At 44.4% G+C, this 17,644-nt stretch overlaps 1 protein-coding gene across 1 annotated transcript in view; it reads left to right on the top strand.

The window, feature by feature from the left end:
* The first annotated feature begins 2,463 nt into the window (after positions 1-2,463).
* Positions 2,464-17,644, top strand: part of VPS35 (VPS35, retromer complex component) — a 19,180-nt gene continuing 3,999 nt past the window's right edge. Inside the window, exons 1-15 of the mRNA XM_006908828.2 lie at positions 2,464-2,491; positions 2,688-2,890; positions 4,111-4,207; positions 4,774-4,897; positions 5,394-5,576; positions 6,940-7,153; positions 8,141-8,224; positions 8,651-8,760; positions 9,495-9,591; positions 9,708-9,856; positions 11,298-11,505; positions 11,813-11,968; positions 14,020-14,142; positions 16,166-16,345; positions 16,781-17,020. Of these exons, the coding sequence (XP_006908890.1) occupies positions 2,464-2,491; positions 2,688-2,890; positions 4,111-4,207; positions 4,774-4,897; positions 5,394-5,576; positions 6,940-7,153; positions 8,141-8,224; positions 8,651-8,760; positions 9,495-9,591; positions 9,708-9,856; positions 11,298-11,505; positions 11,813-11,968; positions 14,020-14,142; positions 16,166-16,345; positions 16,781-17,020 (2,196 nt within the window). The remainder of the gene's footprint in view (positions 2,492-2,687; positions 2,891-4,110; positions 4,208-4,773; positions 4,898-5,393; positions 5,577-6,939; positions 7,154-8,140; positions 8,225-8,650; positions 8,761-9,494; positions 9,592-9,707; positions 9,857-11,297; positions 11,506-11,812; positions 11,969-14,019; positions 14,143-16,165; positions 16,346-16,780; positions 17,021-17,644) is intronic.

Raw genomic sequence — 17,644 nt, 5'->3', positions numbered from 1 at the left:
AGAACTCGTAGGGAGGGCTTATCACTAAGTGCTCGGCCAGTCTGGAGCTTCACCCGCGTCGCCTCATTCATTCTTCATAACAGTGATGTAAGTGCTGGTGTTTTCCCTGTTCGCCAGCGGAGGAAATGAAAGCACATCTTTGAATGGAGAGTAGTTTTATAAGTGACGAGTTCACGACGACTTTTGCTGTTCTCTGTACCTCATAACTGCGGAGACTTGGGAGGGATGTTTGGCTTGGGTCTCAAGCTAAAATGAGCCTAATCGCAAACGGGATTTGATCTCCATCCTGTAGCGTTTCCATTTTTTCTCTGATTCACGTAGCTGCCAAGCGTGGTCTTTTGTAAGTGGAGAGCCAGCTTCCCAGCTGGGGAGGCATTGGTTACCTGGATTGTTTAATAAGATGTCCGTGTTGTCACTCCTGCTCTGTACACCAGTCCCCAGGAAGGCCATCAACACAGTCCCTTAGAACAGAGTAACGTGTAAAAAAACATTTATTATAGCTCTATCTTTTTATTTGTTGTCTACTTCATAGTAAGTGTAATTTTCTACAGTTTGTATTTGTTTCTTCTAATTTTAAAGCCAGTCGATGCAAAAATAGAAATATTTTGCTAAAATTTTCTTTGTTTATATGTAGATCACTGAATCTAGTCAGTTTTATAGAAATGGTTTTGAAATTGTTTGTAATCTCTTTATAACCACAGTTTTATTAGCTGTATAAACATAATCATTATATAGAACAGCCAAAAGGTGGAAGAAATGAACGAATAACCAAAATATGGTATATACATATGGTGGAACACTATTCAGCCTTAAAAAGGAAGGAAATTCAGACACATGTGACATGGATGAACCAAGAAGTTATTTTAAATGAAATAAACCAGACTCAAAAGGAGAAATATCGTGATTCCTCTCATATGGGTTACTTAGAGAAGTCAGACTCATACCGACAGAAAGTAAAATGGTGGCTTCCTGGGGTAGGCGCTGCGGTGGGGGCGGGGGTGCGTCATTGTTTAAAGGACACGGTTTCCTTTTGGAAAGATGAAACAGTTCTGGTGAGGGATGGTGGTGACAACTGTAAACAGTGTGAATGTACTTAATGCCACTGAATGGCCTGGCCTCTGAAACCGGCGTTTGACACTGGTAGTTATGCTGTATTAATGTCTCTAAGTTTAGTTTAAAAGACATAACTTTTTCTTTGAAACTTAGTATGCTTCTGAAGAAGTATGGTCGAAAGGAAACTCATTTTACTGCAGTTTGCTGTGGGAAAAAATAAAGATGCTTGATGTTGGTTATAGTTCAGTTAACTTTTTTTCTCTTTCCAAAATTAGGCCAAGAAAGTTTTCAGTTTTTATAAACTACTCTAGTTCAGAAGTGGTTTTATGGGTTTTTGTTAATCTCAAAATTCAGCGTGGTTTTGATGATCTTCTATAATGGAACAGACTAGATTTCACTTCCATGTTTATATGTAAGTCCTCGCTTTCCACCTTTCCAGCTCATCGTGTAGGAGGCATTCTGTCTTTAGTCATCTTTTTATGAAAGTGTAATTTACATAACGTAAAATTGACCGTTTTAAAGTAAACAATTCACTGGCATTTGGTACGTTGACAGTGTTGTGCAGCCACCACCTCTGTCTAGTTCCAGAACGTTTTTGTCACCCCGACAGCAGACCCTGTCATGCTCACTAAGTAGCTACCCACCACGCACCCTCTTGGTGACCACCACTCTGCTCTGTTTCCTTGGATGACTTGCCCGTGCCGGACGCCTTGTAGAAGTGGCATCGCACAATGTGTGGCCTTGCGTGTCTGGCTTCTTTCACTTAGGGTATGTTTTCTAGGTTCATTCACGTAACGTGTCAATACTTTTTTCCTTTTTATGATTGTATAATATTCCATTATTTGTATATACCACAATTTGTTTACCCATTCATCTCTTGATTCTTGAGTCACTTTTTATTAAATACGTAACCTAAATGTTCATTCATTCGTTCATTGAACATTTATGAAGTATCCATTATGTGTCACACAGTGCGTTGGGTCCCAAGGATGTAAAAATGGCCATGATTATCATGCGATGCCGCTGTACTGGCGGTATAAACCCAGTGTTTATACAACATAAAGGACAGAGTGGTTCCTTCAGCCTCACAGGGAGATCCCATTCACTTTGCAAGCAGATTTTTGATGATGGCAAAGGGAAGTGTATCTGATGCGGATCTCTGAATTTGAAATGAATGGGCTGGGTACTTGAGAGTGCCCTGTGGTCTACCGCAAGCCAGGAGTGATAATTCCAGACATTTATTTCTAAGCTGTTTGGTCCCTTGTTACGTATTACCTACAGGGGCCACCGTTGTCCTGAGCTAGTTCCTTGGTCTAAGAATAGACTAAAATGCAGATGAAAAGCAGTCTAGAGAAAAAGAGATCTTTAGAGACTTGGCTAGACTGTACCTATCACAGGACACATTGGTCTATGGCTGCGTTCCGGGTGGATCCAGCATGTACCGGCAGAACAGGTAGCCACAAACCACCACCTCGCGATTCTTCGAGGCCAGGCGTTAGCAGAACGCTCGCTCCGCTTCTGAGAGTAGATGCTCTGTGCTCGCCAGCGCCCCCTGTCAGCGCTCGCAGGCCGGCGAAAGTGACGGGCTTAGCTGCCTGTCCAGCAGTTGTCAAAAATTGATCGATGGGTGTGAGCTGGAGAACTGGATGAGCCGCGGGAGAGGCTGAGGCCGAGGCCGCGGCCGGGTCAGAGTTGCTCGAAGAGAGTGCTACTCAGTGGAAGTGCTTGTATTTTCCAGCCTACGACACAGCAGTCGCCTCAGGATGAGCAGGAGAAGCTCTTGGATGAAGCCATACAGGCCGTGAAGGTCCAGTCGTTCCAGATGAAGAGATGCCTGGTAAGGTGGCATGAGGGAGGCACAGCGCATGTCCCGAGGTCGTGCCCGCAGTGTTTTCCAAAGGCGCGTGGCATCTCGGTGTCCACCAGCGCCCGTCTGCGCGCCACTGCCCTCAACGCTGCGTGGAGCACTTCCAGCCGGGGGTCCGTGTGCCTGGGTTTATACTTGTGGTTTGGGGTTGTCTGTTTGCCACATCAGAACTTAAGTGCCAAGACAAGGGGCCCTGCCTTCTGCTTAGCAGTACTATTTCCGTACCGACATCCGACCTGAATTACCAGCCCAGTTGGTTCTCCATCTCCAGCCTGAGGGGTACTTAACATATGTGGGTGCTTAATAAATATTCATTGAGCGAATGGATTTAAGTGCTTTTAATTTGAATTATTTAGCTTTTTTTCTGTCTTGAAGCCTTTTCTTCCATCCCAAATAGATGTTTTTTATAGAAACTAGCCTAAAAATGATACTTACACCCATTTATATATTTTCATATTTTAAAAGCTAGGGTAGGAGATAATCTGTGTAGAAACTGTAGATTCTTAGGATTAAAATTTAAGAAATGGAACCAAATAGGCTGGTAATTCAAGTTACAGGCTGTAATGATGACGATGAGCGTCTCCTACCTCTGTAAAGTGTCCTTCGGTCTAAAGCTTAGTGATATGCTCTTCTAACCACCTGTGTTTACTGTATTGCTTTCCTTGCGAACAAATTTGCAAAAAAGGAAAAGTCTTAGGATGGAGGGAACAGGTGGGCATGGAGCTGCTGCTTTCTCTGTGAATGAAGAGTATTTCCTGCATCTAAAGGAATCGCCATTCCAGACATTTCTGAAGACTTTTAACCTATGACAGCCGTTGTCGGGATAGTATCTTGCTTTGAAACAAGGCAGTATGGCAGCTTTCCTGATGGCAGGTAGAATACGGATCGGTGGTGCTAGTCTCGCAGCCGCTGGGGGCTGTAACGATCAGAGCTGCTCCAGGAGGCTCGCGGTCCTAAGACGCGTGAGACTCGCTGAGCTCTGCGGCCCTGGCCGTGAGGCAGGCCCCTCTTTCTGTTCAGTAGAGAGAAGACAGGGTGAAACTAAACTTGATTTTCATGTGATTAAAATAATTGAAGTGCCGTATCCTTTTAAAACACTGTAACCGGTTTTTGATGGAAGAGTTTATATGATCAAGTTAAGTGTTTATTTAAAATAAGCGTTCTCATCAATTCTGTTGGTATTTCTGTAGGACAAAAACAAGCTTATGGACGCTCTGAAACATGCCTCCAACATGCTTGGGGAGCTCCGGACTTCCATGTTATCACCAAAGAGCTACTATGAGCTGTGTATCTTTTGAACGTTGAAGAATGAACTTTGCGATTATACTTTGCGATAAGGCCATATTTTGTTTGTTCATTATTAAGTTTTTCAGATTTATGTTATTCTTCATTGTCTTAACCGAATAGTATTCCTTTCCCATGCAAATGTGCTAAGCGAGAAAAAGACAACCTGAGTGTGAGAAACCCGTTTTTTCTGTGCTTAAACTTCTCGAAGTGGGTTGTCATACCTTGGTTTTCAGACCCTTCACGAAGGCCTTCAAGGCTGTCGGGCAGTTGGTTCTTTATGTTTCGATTCTGTCGGTGTGGGACCCCAAAGCGGAAGGGCATTCAGTGACCTGCCGTTCCCAAACCCTTCAGTTGACCAACGACGCGCGTTCCTTGTTTACTGCTTTGCGTCACCAACGTCCTTTAAAGCCCGTGAAGTACGAAACGGCCAGCTGAAATCTGGCTCCACCTAAATGCGCTCTCTCGAAGGACTAGCGTTCGGGACCTCTGCCCAGTAGGTCAATGACTGACCGGCCCCGAGTGTCACTCGGGCCGGCTTCGTTTGAGTCCTTAATCACACTGAAAAGATATGGCTATTTCTGACGAGCTGCACTACCTGGAGGTCTACCTGACGGACGAGTTTGCCAAGGGAAGAAAGGTGGCGGATCTCTATGAGCTGGTGCAGTACGCGGGGAACATCATCCCCAGGCTGTGAGTCCCCACGGCCCGTGCCTCGTGCCGTGCCATGTCCTTTAAAGCCAGCAGCTTCTGAAAACCAAATTTTAGGTCCTTTCTTAATAAACGGAGATAACTGTTTTGGGAGAGAATTGATTTTTTAAAAGTTTTATTAATTTTACTTTTTATCTAGATTATTGAGGAATTTTGGAAATAGAAGCAGATGAACATATTGTGTGTAATGTGTTGACTACTGTAAAAGTTAACATGACAGTTCTCTTCCCAATAATGGCGTAGAGGTGATGATTTTATACATATGTGGATATAACAGATACTTGTATACGTTCACATCAACCGGGGGTGTCTTGAGTGCTTGTATTTTAAATCAATTGGTACTTTCTTAATTGTGCAGGAGAGAACTCCGTTCCTGTCTCGTTTCTATAATACGCTTGCATTCAGAGTGCTTGCACGTGATCACATTCTTGACTTGACTAGTTTATTTCTAACGAGCGTTTCTTCATAATTCTTCTAGCTACCTGTTGATCACGGTTGGAGTTGTGTACGTCAAGTCATTCCCTCAGTCCAGGAAAGATATTTTGAAGGACTTGGTGGAGATGTGCCGGGGTGTTCAGCACCCCCTGCGAGGCCTCTTTCTGCGGAACTACCTTCTTCAGTGCACCAGAAACATTCTGCCCGACGAAGGCGAGCCCACAGAGTAAGTGCTGCTCTCTCTTGGCTTAGCCGCAATATGCTTTTGTCGTACGATACACAATAAGCATGGAAAAGTATATCGAAGAAAATAAACATCTGCGAATCAGTGTCTCCTACCCACGGCAGCCACTGGTAGCGTTTTGCTTCTCGATTTCCCCCGTGATGTGGAACTCGGGGTACGTGGTGTGCGCACATGTACCCTCACGAAAACGATGCCTCTGGATTATTAGAACCTGCTGTTTTCGTGTAACCTCATTGAGAACCTTTTTCCATTCCATTAACCATTCTTTGAAAATGGGACTTTTAAATGAGTTACTTTTTGAAACTTTGTTCACAATGAGATAATGAAGTGTGCTTAACTTTTTCCATGAGCTGTCCAGTTTTCATGTTGTTTCTTGAATGTCCATCGGATTTTATAATTTACGGACTGCTAGTTACCTTAGAATTTAAGCGATTTTGATGACCTGTGTACACATATTAGATATTAATTCCAAAACAAAAAAACGAAAGCCATTCAGAAAGAGCCCTGTCTTCTCTGTGACTAGCCTTCCAGCATCCAAGTTTATTGTGCTTTTATCCCACAAAAGTGGCAGATGGTCAGCCAAGTGGGTCTTCGGCCAACTGGGTGAACTGTATTCATGTGACAGCTTCCTTATTACATGAAGACCTTAATTTTTTTTTTTAAGTTTACTTATTTATTTCTAACATGTACAGTTCAGTAGTTTTTAGTATATCTGCATCAATTCCTTTTTAAAAGAAAAACATAATAAAATTTTACCATGCGTATGACAAAAATATTTAACTGGTATAGGAAAGATAAACATTAAGCAGCGCAGAGAATACTGTGAGGTTTTTTGCTCTATTCTGATTTGACTCTCAGTTTTGAGCATTTAATTAGGCAATCGGTAAAAGGTTTTGAAAACTGTTTAAGTTCCCCATCTTAGGAGATGTAAAATAAGCAGGAAATGCGTGGTCTCTCCCCTCCCTCACCAAGCTTTTACATTTTAATTGAAAACATGAACTATTTAACAATAAAATGTTGTAGTTACCAGTATGTCATGTCAAATTTTTTAGGCTTCTTGAATTAATGGAGTTGTTGTTATACGCGTCTGGTTGGCCCAGGGAAGGGAGTGCGGGAGAGTATTTTTCCCTTTAGACTCGTGTAGTGTCTTCTTCCTGGTGTTTTTTTCCTCTCGAGTTTGTTCCCCTTGAAACTGAACACTAAGCCAGCGAAGTTGAAAGTGTCTTTTCTAAAGCGTTGGTGTATTAAAGAGACAAGAAGGAAATGCCCACAGGAGAGGGCTCGTAGTGAGTCGGTCCTGTCACGTGAATACTGTGTATAAAGATTCCTAACTGTTTCATTGCAGCGAAGAAACAACTGGCGACGTGAGCGACTCCATGGATTTCGTACTACTCAACTTCGCGGAAATGAATAAGCTCTGGGTGCGAATGCAGCATCAGGGACACAGCCGAGACAGGGAGAAAAGGGAACGGGAGAGACAGGAGCTGAGGATTTTGGTGGGAACCAATCTGGTGCGCCTCAGTCAGCTGGAAGGCGTCAATGTGGAGCGTTACAAACAGGTTCGCTGCTTTTACTTGTTGCCTTTTCTTATGTCATAAGCTGTAAATTGAAATCTGATTTTTAAAATAGAAGTATTTTTGTTAAATGCTATTACGTTGGAAACCATTGACAATCAAAGAAAACTTAAACTGAAAGATGTTTTGAGTCTGCGTTTGTGGATTAGAAGATTGAATATTACCAATTTTCCTTAAATTGAGATTTACTGTATGTTGCAATAAATTTCCTCTGAAGCTACATAAGATAATGTGGTATTGGTGAAAAGGATAAACACATAAATAAATCTTGGAGGAGAATAAAGCAGGGTCGACAGACTTTTTCGTAAAGGACCAGATAGTAAATATTTCTTGGTTTTGCAAGCCATGTGGTCTGCAGCTACCAAACTCTGCAGATGTGGTGCCAGTGCATTCGGACAACGTGGAAGCGGTTTACAAACTGGGGCCTGAGCCAGTTTGCTGACCTCTGTAATAGACAATCTGGAATACACCCACGTATATATAATCAGTTATTTTCGATACAGGTGCAAAAGCAACCTCTTCGACAAATGGTTCTGGAACAGTTGGACATCTGTATGCAGACAAAACCCCTCAACTGTGACCCATCATCATACTGTAGAAAAACTAAAAAAAAAAAAAAGAGGATATAAAATCTAAATGTAAAATCTAAAACTATAAAACTTTGAGAAGAAAACAGAGGAAACTTTTACAACCTTGGATTAGACAGAGATTTCTTAGGACACAAAAAGCGCAAACCATAAAAGATAAGAAGTTAATGAAATGGACCTCATCCTAAATGATTTTTACTAAATAGAAAGCCAGAGTTTTTTATTTAAAAAGGCTTCTGTAAAAATTTAGAATTTAATCTAGAAATGAAGTATGGGTGAGAAAACTCCAAAATAACGATTTTTAAAATAATAGTTCAAATGGACTATTAGAAAAACGACTTGAAATTTTGAAAATAATCTTTTAACTCTTACTTCTTTTCCTCAGATTGTTTTGACGGGCATACTGGAGCAAGTCGTGAATTGTAGGGATGCTTTGGCTCAAGAATATCTCATGGAGTGTATCATTCAGGTTGATGATACATTTATTTTTTACAGAACATTTATTTTTTTTTAAATGACTCATTTTAATTTTCATTGTTTTGAGAAAAATCTTGATAGAGTAGAAAATAAGCTTTCCTGAATAAAGAATTCCTTTTTCCCACTAATAGCTTGATCTTTGTATTGATGTGTTTTTCTCCCCCAAATGTAGGAAAGCATGACCTCCAAGTTCTCTAGGTCTCATTAGTTTTAGTATAATTGTTAGTGGACATTGGTTAGTGGAATATTTCTTTCTGGACTTATGTTGAGAGAGGCTTAAAAGTACCGTATTTTAATTTAGTTGCATGAGATTAAAATGACTGTTTCCACAAATATGAACTTTAAGTACCATAAGTAAGTCCAGGATGTAATGTGAAATGCTTTTCCTTGTATCAATCAATTATTATTTGATTTTCAGGTTTTTCCTGATGAATTCCACCTTCAAACTCTGAATCCTTTTCTTCGGGCCTGTGCCGAGTTACACCAAAATGTAAATGTGAAAAACATAATCATCGCTTTAATTGATAGGTAAGAGCTTCCAGCACTGGAGGGCAAACATCCTGACTTCAGAATAACGGATTTAAGAAAAAAACATTTTCACGAATTACCCGTTTCTGTTACATCTCTATAATACTAATCATTTTAGTGTGATTACACTTTAGTCCTGTAAATGTGAGTATCTGCCAGCTGCTTGCCTAGCTTAGGCGTGAAGGAGTTTAGCATTGGATCGTGCAGGAGGCGTGGAAATAATGGTTAGTTTTAATCTAGGCATTTAATGAAAGCGATGTTGTTTAGAACAGTTTAAGATGTTATTTTAAAGAAAAACAAGTCAACTTTACTACTTTTGGAATCAGTTGTGTCTTAAACTCTACGGTAGTGAAGCTGCAGTCTCAAAGTAGTCTGTGTACTTTTTAGCTCTTAAAGATTATTTTTATAATCAGGGCTGTCGAATACACTTGTCACTTAAAATGCATTTCTGTCCATATCTGCTTAACTCGGCTTCAGAGAATTCGGCAGGTTCAGCCTGTTGACACTGTATTTACGTGTGGTATAGAGTGAGAATGCGGTGGAATAAGGCACCATTGGCAAAACTAGTTCAAAAGGAATTGCGGGAATCCTCAGCTACATTCCGTGTCCTTTTTAAAAACCTCGTTTAATGTTCTAGGAGCAACACACTTGTGGAAAATACAGAGAGGCACGAAGAGTAAATGTCATCTGTGATCCCGCTGCTCTGTATCTTTAAGGATTATTTTGTTTTTCAGATTAGCTTTATTCGCTCACCGTGAAGATGGACCTGGAATCCCAGCAGATATTAAGCTTTTTGATATATTTTCACAGCAGGTGGCTACGGTAATACAGGTACATATGGCTTTTCTCCTAAGTTCTCCAAACTTTGAAACTTTTCAGCTGGTAGATCCTTTTGTAACTGTTTAAAATAAACTCCGCGGTTTTCCGCGGGTTTCTCAACTTTGCAGTCCAGACAAGACATGCCTTCGGAGGACGTCGTGTCCTTACAGGTGTCTCTCATCAACCTCGCCATGAAGTGCTACCCGGACCGTGTGGACTATGTCGACAAAGTTCTAGAAACGACAGTGGAGATATTTAATAAGCTCAACCTTGAACAGTAAGTCAAAGTCGCATTTTTTGTACAAACCCTCATAAGGCACTTTTTTGTCCCAGATTCGTTTTTCTTTGTCAATTCCTTTCTGAAGTGTTAGCGTTTATCTTATTTTAAGCCTTTGTTGGGTTCACATGCTTGGTGCTAATCAGGACAGAGTGACAGCCAGTTACTTGCTGTGCACATCGATCAAGTAGTGGCACTTGTGGACCATTAGCAGTCTTCAGGGACTTTGGTGCTAATCAGGACAGAGTGACAGCCAGTTACTCGCTGTGCACATTGATCAAGTAGTGGCACTTGTGGACCAGACCATAAGCAGTCTTCAGGGGCCAGTGTCCCCAGTTCTGACCCCTTTGTATACGTGAATGTGTTTTTAAACAGGTAGGAAAACCGTTTACATCAAGCGGTATTTCCATAAGAAGTGGTTTACTACCGATGAGTAAGTCAAGAAAAATTAGGGGCATGTGTGTATTTAAGGTGCGAAAATGAAATTGGTTTAAAATACTTTTTTGTTTGATTTTGATACCATCAAGGAAACTATGAAAATGCTCTGATGCCTACTCAGCGCGCCCTGAGCTGTGCTTCGCTAGGCTTGTGGCACCCTCTAGTGGCCACTGTGGGCAGTCCCGCTCCCCTTCTCTCCCCCTCGCTGTCCCCGCCTCCCTGCTTCTGAACAGGGCTCAAGCCAGGCCCTTCAAACCGTCTCTCTCCTTTCACGGCTCTTCCAGCCATGGAGCGGTGTCAGGAAGCTTTCTTCTCCTTTATCTCTTTTCATCCCCTTTTTTCTTTTGGTCGTCCATTTTTTTGGTGAACTAAAAGACATTCCAGATCTTGAATTATAACAACGATGTGTCTGTAGCTTCCCCCATTAAGTTAGATTTAAAGTAAAATTAGGCAAAGTCAAGAATTGGAAATCCCGACCTTTCAAGTTGTCATAAATGCAGGACAGCCCTCGGCATCCACAGAATGCTCCTAGGAAGACGCCCCGCCTTAATTTAGCCTGCTGTTCCTTGTCACCAACATCCAGTGCGGAGGGAGTCGTTCGTGGTTTTTCCTGTCGTGTTGACTTGATAGTTTTGCATGGGTTTTTCTTCCCACTCACTTTCATCGTGAATATACTGTACTTCTTGGCCACCCTAGGAATCTAGCTATCCTTAAATACTTCCCCTAGACACATCTAATTCCAGACAGTCACTTTAACGCGGGCTTTGCAACCTGTTCTTGAGTCGGAGTCTATGATACCATTTTGGATCACTAGGGCATTGACAGATGAATAAATGTGTTTAAGATAGGCATCTTGGGAGGAGGCCATTGGAGTGTTTTGGGGTGATGTAACTCACTTGACCCATTTCCTTTACCGTATAAATGAAAATTTCCAAATCTTTACAAAACAAGTATATAGAAAGTTGATGTGAGTCATTACAGTGCTGCTTTTTTCTTTCCGTAGTATTGCTACCAGCAGCGCAGTTTCGAAGGAGCTCACCAGACTTTTGAAGATACCTGTTGACACGTACAACAATATTCTAACCGTCTTGAAACTGAAACATTTCCACCCGCTCTTTGAGTACTTTGACTATGAGTCTAGAAAGAGCATGAGTTGTTACGTGCTTAGTAACGTTCTGGATTATAACACGGAAATCGTCTCTCAAGACCAGGTGAGAGCACAGCAGCGGGCTAGCCTGGCGAGTCGCTTGTTTGTTATGTCAGTTACAGAATCGGAGGTGTGTAAGGGACAGGTCATAGAACAACTGTAACCCACCAGAAAGAGAATAACCTCTGTTTGCTGCATCTCTTTGCAGATTTTTGTCTGTGTGTCAATCCGCATATACTTTCTCATAAAAAAGGAGTTATATTGTTGACATTGATACTGTTTTGTAACTTCGCCTAACAAGAAACACTTCTGATAGTGGCTTCATATACCGATGATTTCACTCCAGCGGGTTTCTGTCCCCCGTGTCACAGGTGGATTCTATAATGAATTTGGTGTCCACGCTGATTCAGGACCAGCCAGACCAACCCGTAGAGGACCCTGATCCCGAGGACTTCGCCGACGAGCAGGGCCTTGTGGGCCGAGCCATTCATCTTCTGCGGTCGGAAGACCCTGACCAGCAGTACTTGGTACGAGTTCGCTCTTAGCAGACCCCGTTTGCTGGGTCTCCAGTAGCCTCACGTGGCTTGTGGTCTTAGAAGGGTTTGAAAGAATCGCAACGAATGAGAGATTCGGTGGCATCCGTGGCTTTTACTGTATCTACAGATCCGTAAGTGTGAACTTCTGGAGCTTAGGAGGAACAAGCTGGTCGCTCTGGTTTCTTTGGAAGACTTCTTCGAGACCGCAGAAGGCCTGTCATCCTTTAGTTGGGTGGCCAGCAATCATTTCCATGCTCATTTTTAGAACTGTTGCTTTTATTTATTTATTTTTTTACTATTTATTATTTACACCTACAGCACCTGGTCTTCCAGGTGGTCTCTCATTTAAGTACTAACCAGGCCTGACCCTGCTTAGCTTCCGAGATCAGACATCGGGCTTGTTCAGGGTGGCATGGCCGTAGACCGTAGACCGTGGACCGTGGCTCCACTGGGGTGTGAACCCAGGACCTTCTGTGTGTAAAGCAGACATGCTAACTGCTACACCATGGAACCACGTCCTAAACTGTGTTGCTTTTACAGAATCAGCAACCATCCTTATATTCAGTTGAGTTTGTGTGTCCGAGGCTTGCACATGTAGATCCTATGTGGTTGCCACATTGAAGATGTGTGAAAAGACTTGAAAATTCAGGTTGCCTTTTTCTTAACCCCGTTTCCTGGTGCCGTCAGATGCGGCCCTCCCTTCCTTTACCATGGTCCCCGGAACCTCTGGCGCGAACAGAACCTGTCGCCTGAGCGTTGGAGACGGCTAGCGGGGAATTTAATGAGAGGAGGCGCCGATGGCTGCCTCGTTCTTGCTGGGGCGAAGTGGTCCGGCTGTTGTTGGGCCCATGAGGCTAAGTGTCAGGCGCTGTGATGGACACCTGGGTTTGAGGGGGCTCCTGACTTCCTTCTGCAGGTCCCTTCCTGTCACAGTTGACACTCTTGTGCTGCTTCATAAGCAGTGTGAAAAGCAGCTGGTCCCTGGTGGCGCTGTGGGAGACTTTGACCTGTCTTAGTGACACTTTCTGGGCGCTGGCTTCTGCTTCTCACTCTGCACTGCGTGTCATCTGTGCATAGCGACTGGCTGATTGTTCCTATTTTTAACCGATTCCCTTATGTGTCTGTGTCACACACATGCTTAACGTGTGTTTTTGTTTTTTGTCGTGTAATGGATGCAGTGGTTAGCAAGTGTGCCTTCCACCTGCGGCCAGTGGTCACCTGTGTACAGGGACCTTTAAGGCACCACTCATTCATGCTGACTTTCCACAGGGGAGAACAGCCTCTCCTCTGCCGTATCAGAGAAGGTCTCAGAACCAGACTGTGGCACGTTGTGTCACACATACGTCAAAAGTAGTTCACGAGGTCTCGTTTTTCTGAAACGACACATCGTGGGTTTCACAATGGCTTTTTAAAAGTGTGTAGCTTTTTCTGTTACTTAAATGGTCTTAACCTCTTTTCTGAATTCAGAGGTACGTTATACCAGCAACATGCACATAGCTGGTTTTTTTGAAACTTGTTTTTGCACATAGCTGTCTTCGTGGCATAATAGCCAGGCAGCATTTCTGAGCTCGTCCCTCGTGTCAAGTAGCACGTCGCATGTGTTATTTGATCTTCCCAGCAAGCCTGGGGGAAAGTACACATCCCCTTTTTCAGATGAAACCTGCTAGCAGGGAAATAATTTGCCTGTGATCACACTAGTAGTGAGTGTTAGAATATCCTTTTAAGTATCAGTCTGTCTGTAGAGTTCTTTGGCAACACGGTGTGCTTCGTACCTGTGTCTGAGAAAATGTCTCCGTCCCTGACTGGCTGCGTAACCATGGGCAGGTGATACAGCCTCTCTGAACCTCAGGCCTCTGTCTCTAGGGTGACTGTAGCGACTTCGCGAGGTAAGAAGGCAGAGCGACCGCCTTACAGCCTCGCAGGTTGTGTGTGTCCTGAAGCTTCTAGCGACAGTGTGATCAGAGTCTCCCTTTAAGTTCACTAGTCATTAATCACAGTGCAGAAAAGATGAATTGTCCTGGTTTCTCTTTTTTTCCCGTCAGATTCTAAACACGGCACGGAAACATTTTGGAGCTGGCGGGAACCAGCGGATCCGCTTCACGCTGCCGCCCCTGGTGTTCGCGGCGTACCAGCTGGCGTTTCGCTACAAGGAGAACGCGAAAGTGGTGGGTTTGCTTTTGAGTATGTCACTTCTTTTTTCTCTTTTTCTCTCTCTGTGTGTTTTAGTTTATCGTTATATAAAATTCCAAACGTATGCAAAAGCAGTGGGGTAACAAAGCTCAGTTTCAGTCACGTGATCATCGCTCGCCCTGCGTTAAGTGTCCTCAGGGCCACGTGGGCGGGTTACGTACTAGCTGAGGGGTCACATGAGAACACTGGGAAATGAAAGGTGCGAACAGTTTGAATTTATGTCGGGAGTTTTTCCCGCGTTTGGAGGTCCGTTGTGAGACATTGGCAAGGTGATTACACGACTGACTGAGAACGCCTTAGTTCTTAAAGGACGATTGTGGTTCTCGAGGTCCTCACGGTCCAGCCTGCGGGGTTCGTGCAGCCCCCCGTGTGGAGGCTGTGGTACGTACCGGGCGAGGAGCAGGTCCCCTCCCTCTGTCCGGCGACGGCCCGGCAGGGCACATCGCCTCTCTCCGAAAGCCTGTGGTGGAGTCGAGTCACTTTTTCAGTCGAATACAGTTTTATGAGCTTATTCCTTTTCCCAACCGAATGGCTTCGGTCTTGAGTGGTGCTTTGGGCTTTGTAGAAAACCCCTCAGTCTGACTGCCGGAGAGTCGGGCGGTCAGGGGCACGCTGAGGAATGAACCTCAGTAAACCTGATTTTCAGCTAAGGCAGACACAGAGTTTATTCAGGGGACCTACCATCTGGGCAGAGCAGCTTGGGCCAGCCTTTCGTTCAGCCCCTTTCCGACGTCGTAAGGTAGACGTTTGTGAATGCAGCACTGGAAATGCAACCAGCACTTAATGTTCGGTGCCGTGGCCTGCACCACGGACTGTGTGCCCGGGTCGTTGCTCTGAGTCCTCAAGGCCAGTCTGACTGTTCTCTCTTAAAAAGGAAGAGAACTGATGGCTTTCGTAAGAAATCGGGGCGGTCAGACATGGGTACAACATTTAAACCTCACTAGTAAGCACAGCAGCGGACCTTTGGAGAAGTCGGACTGGCAGAGAGCAAGGACAGCTATGGAGCGGCAGTGGCAGTGGCGTGGTGAGAATGCATCCTCAGCCTAGTGATGGCGGGGACGTGAATTTCCAGTCTTTCTTGAAAACTCTGGCAGGATATAACTAGAGCCGTAGAAGGTCCAGTAATTGCACTGCTGAGAATTTATGCTAAGGAAGTAATTAGGGATTCAGTAAAGCTTTGTGTATATAGACCATTCATTATGGTGTTACAGATCTTTTCCAAAAGGGAAGAGTCAAGTAACTTATGCTCCGTCCAGTTTGCGGAATATTTTCTAGTGATTAAAATGACTTCGAATAACGTTAGCATCATGAGGAAAACGGTTACGACAAAGTAAGTAGAAAAGAAGTTGGATACACAGTGCATCAGCATGAGCCCAGTGTAGCTGCTCAGCAGCGCCCTTAAAACAGAGCAGACCGTGCGCAGACACCGCAGACACCGCAGATACCGCAGATACCGCAGCCCCGTTACCTTTGCAGAGCAGAAAGACAGGAAGACGCGAGCACCTGAATGTAGTCACTGATTATTGCCGGGCGTAGATAGATTTGGGGATGATTTTAACTGAAAAAAATGTTTGTGTGTATTTTCATTTTGTCCAATTTGGGAACGTGTTGCTTTTTGTTTTTTGGTTTTTTTAAATTTTTTAAACAATGTATTTAACAATATATTTAAAATACTAGCATTTCATCATATAACCAATATAATAATAATAATAATTATTTTTTAAATATTTTTGTGTTGCTTTCCTGATGAGAAAAAAAACAAATTCCTAATACTTAAAGATTGCAGAGGCAGTGACCTCAAATGGATGTTTCGAGAAAACATCCTGTTTGGTTTACCTGTGTGCTTCGTAAATGAGCCAGAGAAGAAGGATGACAACAGGAACCTGGGAGCTCAACTCGATCGCTCTCTGTTCTGTAGACGTTTCAGAGGAAATAAGTATGTGTGAGCAAGTTCATCTTGAACTTAAGGTAATTAAATAGTTTTTTTTTTGGTTTTAGGATGACAAATGGGAGAAGAAATGCCAGAAGATTTTTTCCTTTGCTCACCAGACAATCAGCGCTTTGATCAAAGCGGAGCTGGCAGAGTTACCCCTGAGGCTTTTCCTTCAGGGGGCTCTCGCCGCTGGAGAAATCGGTTTTGAGAATCATGAAACAGTAGCGTATGAATTTATGTCCCAGGTGATGACCCGTTCCCTTCAGGGTTGTGTAATCCGCTTTGCTGTGTTCGGTCCCCTGTCTGCGCCACGGTGGCAGTGCACATGGGCTTAACTTTCACTGGCTTCCTAAGTACCCCTCCCACTGTCACGTTGCCTGCTTCCGAGCAGGAAAATCCATCACTGCCTGGGCGGTCATGGGATTTAAGATTTTCGGGTGGATTACGGTAAAACTGTCACGGAATGGTTCCGTTCGGGGACCCTGGTTAAACGACAGGTAAGACAGGTGTCCTCGTGGCAGCTTGTCAGCATTGTCACTGTCAGCGGTGTCCGGCGCCTTCAGGAGGGCGCATGTTGTGCCCCGCGGGGCGCCCTGCGGGGTGGGCTCTGGTGGGGACTTCGGGAAGCTCCCAAGTTGGTGCTTGACACCCAGAGGCCCCTTCTGCTCCGTGTCCACCAGGCGTTTTCTCTGTACGAAGACGAGATCAGCGATTCCAAGGCGCAGCTGGCGGCCATCACCCTGATCATCGGCACGTTCGAGAGGATGAAGTGCTTCAGCGAGGAGAACCACGAGCCCCTGCGGACACAGTGCGCCCTGGCCGCGTCCAAGCTGCTCAAGAAGCCCGACCAGGGCCGGGCCGTGAGCACCTGCGCCCACCTCTTCTGGCCCGTCAGGAACACGGACAGAAACGGCGAGGAGGTAGGTGGCCCGGGGGTCCGAGCAGGGGCGTCCGCGGGGGCTTGTGCCCTGGAGGCATTGGAGCCCTCGGCAGCCGGACGGGGAGAACTGCTTCGTTCTGTTAAATGAAAAGGACAGGAACACATAGTGACGGCTCCGCTCCAAGGCTGTCATGACATGACGAGTGTACCTCGCCGCCTTTAAAGGTACACGTGACGCAAGCGCACCTTGGTTTTCGCGCTTCGCAGACGCTGCGTTTTTTACAAATCAAAGGTTTGTGGCCACTCTGCACTAAGCGGATCTGTCGGCACCATTTTTCCCATAGCATTTGTCCACTTCATGTATCTCACATTTTGGTAGTTCTCGCAATATTTCCAGCTTTTTTATCATGGTTGTGCTGGTCATGGTCTGTGATCAGTGATCTGTGACGTTACTGTTGAAATGGCCTTGGGGTGCCGCAGACCATGCCTGCGTAGCGTGAACTAAATCGGTGGGTGCTGTGTGTGTTCTGACTGCTCCGCCGACTGGCCGTTCCCCGTCTCTCCTCTCCTGGGTCCTCCCTGGTGCCTGGGACAATGACAGTGCTGAAATCAGGCCAGAGAATAACACTGCGGCAGCCTCCAGGTGTTCGAGTGACAGGAAGAG

This window comes from Pteropus alecto, unplaced genomic scaffold, assembly GCF_000325575.1.
Source record: "Pteropus alecto unplaced genomic scaffold, ASM32557v1 scaffold123, whole genome shotgun sequence".
Taxonomy (NCBI): Eukaryota; Metazoa; Chordata; class Mammalia; order Chiroptera; family Pteropodidae; genus Pteropus; species Pteropus alecto.
The sequence above is the reverse complement of the archived record's forward strand: the minus strand, read 5'-3'. Positions and strand labels throughout refer to the sequence as shown.